This window comes from Tupaia chinensis, unplaced genomic scaffold, assembly GCF_000334495.1.
Source record: "Tupaia chinensis unplaced genomic scaffold, TupChi_1.0 Scaffold000198_1, whole genome shotgun sequence".
NCBI lineage: Eukaryota > Metazoa > Chordata > Mammalia > Scandentia > Tupaiidae > Tupaia > Tupaia belangeri.
The window spans coordinates 2,078,797-2,085,158 of NW_006159673.1; the positions used below are offsets into that span (position 1 = coordinate 2,078,797).

At 49.2% G+C, this 6,362-nt stretch overlaps 1 protein-coding gene across 6 annotated transcripts in view; it reads left to right on the top strand.

Annotated features, from left to right (window-relative positions):
• Window positions 1-6,362, top strand: part of DCAF6 (DDB1 and CUL4 associated factor 6) — a 136,067-nt gene that overhangs the window by 106,710 nt on the left and 22,995 nt on the right. For 3 of the 6 annotated variants that reach the window (XM_027771257.1, XM_027771255.1, XM_027771256.1), the window contains one exon: window positions 3,367-3,408. The exons of the other annotated variants lie outside the window; for them this stretch is intronic. In XM_027771257.1, the coding sequence (XP_027627058.1) occupies window positions 3,367-3,408 (42 nt within the window). The remainder of the gene's footprint in view (window positions 1-3,366; window positions 3,409-6,362) is intronic. 6 annotated transcript variants of the gene reach the window in all.

Genomic DNA, 6,362 nt, shown 5'->3' on the forward strand with positions numbered 1-6,362 from the left:
AAAGAGTGGACCTGAGAGAATTCAGACTGTCTCACCTTTCTTTAGTGTATTTTGTCATGCACTTAACATTCTCATGGTCCTTCGATGATTTACGTCTTTTAGGGATTCTTGTAAGGTTCGGATTTGCCACATATCTGCCACCCTGCAGCCTCACTGACCCTGGAAATCCAAGTGCTGAACTAGACCACCAGATCTCTGAGAGGAGAGGTGGCCAGGGGCAGCAGCCTGCCCTGCACCCACCCCACGCACCTGCCGTCTTCACACGCTCGTGGTTAGAGTCAGGTCTGAATCGCTCTGGGTCACCTGTACTGCCTGCTTATTGTATACTATTAAATATTGACATTATGCACACTCAGTTTGAGTATTTGGCTTTAGTTTGTCATAAATATTACTTTATTTTATAAGAATTAGTGGTAAACTTACTGAATAGTAACAGAATTAATAGAATTCTTACCCTTTAAGAAACTTAATTTATTGAAGAAGACAGGACAAATACACAAGCCACTTATAAGAACAGGGAAACAGGCTTAACAGATACATGAAAGCAGATCTGATGAAAGATGTGCACCGTGAAGTGGTACTAAAGTGGTCAGAGGCCAGTCCACACTTACGTCACGTTTCCTTTGAGATTGACATCATTCTTTTTTAGCTCTTTACCAAAACTTTATAAATGGTAAAAACAATCTTTCCCTGATGTGTGTCTAGGTACTTTCTATAGTCCCTGACATCCTGAGCCCCCGGCCTCGCCCTAAACCGCCCACACAGAGTTCACGTTAACCGCGTCTGCGTCGGTCCAAGGCTCTTCACGCCTCTGCCTGCTGCAGCTTATCCTGCTTCTGAGTTAGGGAGCTACGTTTGTTGACTTTTCATCTAAAGAGAGAAGGCTTTACAAACGTTGCCTCTCGGATCATGAAGAGGATCATCTGCCAGCTTGTAATTAGGCTCGTGAGTTCCGTTTCCAGCGAGGCTAAGGGCTCTCAGGGTCTGTTGTCAGCATCAGACCACCAAGTTCTCGGGGCCCCAGGACACATCCCACACACGGTTGGAACACCCAGCTGAAAGGACACAATCCTATCCCTCCTTGCTGTTTAGTTAGGGCAGAGAAAAGGTTCCAAAATGAAGTATGGAGAAGTACACCTGTATTTTAGTTTTTATGAGAAACTATATGGTAGATTTCATACTTGGTTTTTTGCTCTGATTTTAATTTTTACAATTAAGCTGTGGGCCAGCAGTTGTTAGAGTGGTTAAGGCAGCTGGATCCCACTTGGCCGACTGTGCAGTTGAAGAACTAGACCCAGCAATCTGAGAAACACACTGAGCACGTGTGCTTGTGTGCCCAGAACCCTGAGAGGAGAGCGGAGAAGAGACCAAACCAAGCATGGCCATCCCCGAAGGCCGATTTCTGACTTTCCCTCTCTCTTCCTCAGCGAGATGCCCTATGGCAAAAAAAAAAGAAAGATGAAGCTTAAAAGGTCATTTTTTACACGTTTAATAAAAATATCAAAACATCTTGCAATGAAGAGGAGTTTTTGTAAATATTTGCATTATAATTTAGTTAAATAAGTTATGATCCAGGTTTCACTTTGGGACTGAGCAAGAGCAAGCATGAGAAGGAAATGCGTTAGAAGATACAGGCCTTAAGAATGGAGAGGATGCTGGGTGGCACGGTGTGCTCATGAGCTACAGCGAGTCTGCGGGGGTGTAACGGGGCCTGCGGAGGGGTCGGCAGTCTGCGGGGGTGTAACGGGGCCTGCGGAGGGGTCGGCAGTCTGTGGGGGTGTAACGGGGCCTGCGGAGGGGTCGGCAGTCTATGGAGCTGTAACGGGGTCTGTGGAGCGGTCAGCAGGCTATGGGGGGGTAACTGGGCCCTGTGGAGAGGTCAGCCGACTCCCCTGAGAGCCAGATAGCAAATGTGTAGATGCGAGTGTGCGGGGGTGTCACGGGGCCTGCGGAGGGGTCGGCAGTCTGCGGGGGTGTAACGGGGCCTGCGGAGGGGTCGGCAGTCTGTGGGGGTGTAACGGGGCCTGCGGAGGGGTCGGCAGTCTATGGAGCTGTAACGGGGTCTGTGGAGCGGTCAGCAGGCTATGGGGGTGTAACTGGGCCCTGTGGAGAGGTCAGCCGACTCCCCTGAGAGCCAGATAGCAAATGTGTAGATTGTGCTGACCGAGAGGCAAGGGGAGGGCTGCTCATAGGTCTTGCAGAACTACCTAAAGCATAACCCTTGGGAAGTGTGGGAACTGTCTAGCTGATCCGTCTTAGGGAGAGAAACAAAGCTATGGTAAGATGCTGCCTCTGGCAGAAATCTAGTTTAAGACAGTGAAATCTGTGAAATACCATATTGAGCCCCTTTAACTTTGTCTAGGGTAAGAATATAGAATGTTACATAGAAAATTAATTTTAGAGTGGGGGGGGGGGGCGGACAAGGAAATAGAGTGTGTGTCCGTAGTGATTTTGTGTATTGGACTGCGAAACATAAACTTGTGCCCTGGGCACGAAAGGACAGTGGTCAGCTTGGTAGGTGCTGTTCGCCTGGTCCTTCCACAGGGCCAGGTCCGTCGTGGAGTGTGAGGTGTGATGACCTGGGTGGTAGCTCTTCCTCGTGCTCTGTCCGACGGGGAAACAAAACTGTTCTCTGAGAGAAGACGAGCATCTTAGTAAGTGTCCTGATAGTTACAGCTCCAGTGAGGACGCCCTGGTGCTCACCTTCCTGAGATTGAGGATGTCAATTTAAAGGTATTATTTACGTAGAAGTTCGGTTCCCTCCACCTGCTCACCACTGTGCAACCTGACCTTAGAGCCAGAGTTGTGTGTGCAGTCAGTCCGCCCACACCTGTTCAGTCGTAACCACACTCCCCGTATTTCAGATGACTCAGTTCATTCTTCATTACAGAAAATCGCAGACAGGAAAAGTCTCCATAGAGAAAGAGCTGGGGCCTGGGGCGTGGGAGCACTGCTGCCCTCGGCCTGCCAGCTGTGTAGTCCCGAGGTTAGGCTGGAGGGGTCAGCTCAGGGCTTCTCCGTGCTGCCCGGAGCGCGGCCCCGCCCTGAGGAGCGTGGTGCGCAGGGACTCTGCAGATGGTGTCCCGAGCCCGTCGGCGCAGGGCCCGTCTGGGACAGGACTGGGTTCCAGCTTGCTTACGAGGTCGGAGAAATGACGTGCGATGTCTGCCGTCTGGTCCAGCTCCCGCAAAGCCTTTGCTGCTTTGACTTTCTCAGACACGAGCAGTCGAATGACATGTTCCTGCTTTAATACCCTAAGTCACCAAAGGAAATGCTCTTTAGAAGATGATGACAAAAGTGGTGACTTTAATGCTTCTCGTACTTGGTTCTTTGTGAGTGACTTAGCTATTGTGTCCCCTCCACTAGATTTAATGTCAGAGGAACAGCAATAGGTGATAGAATAATGAGGTAATTCCGTATGTGCCTTCGTTTTTCATGGCGGATTGTCAGGCCCTTTCCATGGCTAACCACCTCCTATTAACATGGCCCCTCCTGTGTACTTACCGACTCGTGAGTGCCGAGCACTGGAGAGGTTGCCTTTCACACGTCGTACTAGCTGCATGCGCTGCATGGGGATAGAGTGAAGAAGCGTCCTGTGTGAACATGTAACTGACGTTCACTTTCAGACACGTGACATGCAACAGAGCTAACTGTAGTCCGAAATGGTGTACTTATAAGTACAGGATACATGCTTCGAATTTTTCTTTGAATAATGCCACAGTGTTTCTTTAAAAACTTCCCTGGGGGCACCGGCATGTGGTTGAGGTGCTGGACTCCCACGTGGCCGATCATGTTTCGAGCCCTGGACCTGGCAGGTTGCTTTCTCACTTTACTTAAAAAAGAATAATAAGTAAAATTAAATAAATAATTATTTTAAAAAAAAAAAAAAACACTTGGGAACCAACAGTTAGCGTAATGGCTATGGCGCTGGACTTCCACGTAGTTGACCGCGGTTCCTGTCCCGGAACCAGTGGGTTAACTTAAAACTCACACCAGGCGCGTGTGCGTGCGTGCCCAAGATCCCGAGAGGCGAATGGAGGAGAAGGGATTGCAGCGTGGCCCTCCCCCCTAGGGGGTGATTTCTCACTTTCTGTCTCTATGACTCTCTCTGTCTGGCGAGCGCACACACCCTATAGCGAAAACCTCTAAAAAAAAAAATCTCACGCCAGTGGCGTGTGCATGCGTGCCCAGGATCCCGAGAGGAGAATGGAGGAGAAGGGATTGCAGCGTGGCCCTCCCCCCTAGGGGGTGATTTCTCACTTTCTGTCTCTATGTCTCTCTCTGTCTGTCTGGTGAGCACACGCACCCTATAGCAAAAACCTCTCCCAAAAAAAGGGGGGAAAAAAAAAAAACTTGATTGGGCTAACAATTAGCAACTCTTTGTTACTTAAATAATGCTCCTTTTTCTTAAGCTCAGTAACTAAAAACGGACTTGAATAATTCTATACATAGATTTAAGGTTCTGATTTTTAAAAGATAGTTTTTGTTTTTAAGAATTATTTAATTTTACTTATTTTTTGTTATTCTTTCATTTGACCAGAGAAAGGGACAGAGAGTGAGAAACCAAGCTACCGCATCCAGGACTCCAGCTGTGCTTGGCCACGTGGAGGTCCGGCACCGTAACCACCACCCCACTTGCCAGCCCTGACCGCTGTTTTCTTGTAAATAGCTCAGTACCTTGAGTGCCGCACGTCAAGAAGGTGCACCACCCTCGGCTCTCTCATTTGAAGTCTGACAGTGGGGTTCGCTTCGAGTCGGACTTTAAAAGGAACCTCAGGCCCTCAGCCATCTACCGAAGGCCGGTTTCCTGACAGAATCCACCTGTACGTGATTGTAGTGGCACAGATCTGGTTCATGCCGTCTGTTTCTAAAGCAGTGGCACAGAAAGCATAATACATTATCGACAATCAGAACTGTATACTTGGTGAGGAGCCAGTGACATAGAGGTTAAGTCACTGGACTCCCACTTGCCCGACCATGGTCCAAGTTGCAGACCATGTGACTTAAAAGTCACACCAGCATGTGTGTGTGCATGCCCGAGGGCCCAGGAGGAGAGTGGAGAAGGGATTGTGGCATGGCCATCCCCCCTGGAGGGTGATTTTTTTGCTTCCTGTCTCTCTTATCTCTCCAGCAAGCACACGTCCCCTATAGCAAAAATCTAACAAAATCCTTATCTCCCCTGGAATTAGAAAGTTATTTCTTTTTAAAGCTTTACTTTTAAATTATCGCTACATCTGCAGCTGATTTTTGTTTATGATGTGTCTGTACACACGCAGACCTGCATAGAGTTACATAGTTATATCTAGCTACAAGGCAGTATTTCCTTGACTGTGAACACACACTGGCTCTGCTTCTCCTTTAAGCAGTGATGAATGTGCAAGGAATGTAAACTTCTGCCTGAGATAAACAGAATTTGAAAAATAAAGTGTTGCAGGTTGTCTCTGTTGCTCATGTAACTAGTCCTCAGGGACTGGCTCGGGGTTTTATGAGGATCTTACTCTAACCCACTAAGAGTCTGGATGATGGGTGCCACATTATCTGTTTCACCGAATAATTGATAGGACGGTGGCCATCCCCACTCCTCCCTCCACTGCTGCTAACGTGTCCCCCCTTTGCTGACCTGCGGCGGCGCCCTCCAGCTCCCTGCAGTCTGACTGCCTCGCGGGTCCCCATGCAGTGGCTCTCCGTCGCCCACGATGGAGGAGACTCCAGCTGCTCTGCTTGGTCAACGAGGCACTGCCTGTTAGGGCTTTGCCAGGCGTCACTTGAACTTTACCTCAGCCATCCTTGGGGTGCCACTGATTACCTTCAGAGAACCATTGGAGGTCTCCACGTCCATGCTGCTGTCTCGGGCCTCCGTGTCTTTACCTCCTCGGCGGCCTCTGGCTGAAGTGCCCTCCCACCGCCACCGCCATCGCCATCACATGGGCCACGTCCTTTTTTGACATTCATATTAAGCTACTGAAAACAGTTTTTAGACCACCCAGTGACACGGCTAAGGCAGCTGGATTCCACATGGCTGATTTTGCAGTTGGAGTCCTGGACCTAGCTGCTTGAAAACACTGGGGAGTATGTTTGCACACGGAGAAGGGATTGCAGCATGGCCATCCCCCCTGGGGGGAAGATTTCTCACTTCCTGCCCCCCATCTCTCTCCAGCAAGCACATGTGCCCTATAGCAAACTATGAAAAAGAAAAAACGAAATTACTGGCCCACGTATTTCTTTTTTTTTCTTGGAGAGATTTTTGCTATAGGGCACGTGCGCTCACCAGACAGACAGAGACATAGAGACAGAAAGCGAGAAATCACCCCCCAGGGGGGATGGCCACGCCGCAATCCCTTCTCCTCCATTCTCCTCTTGGG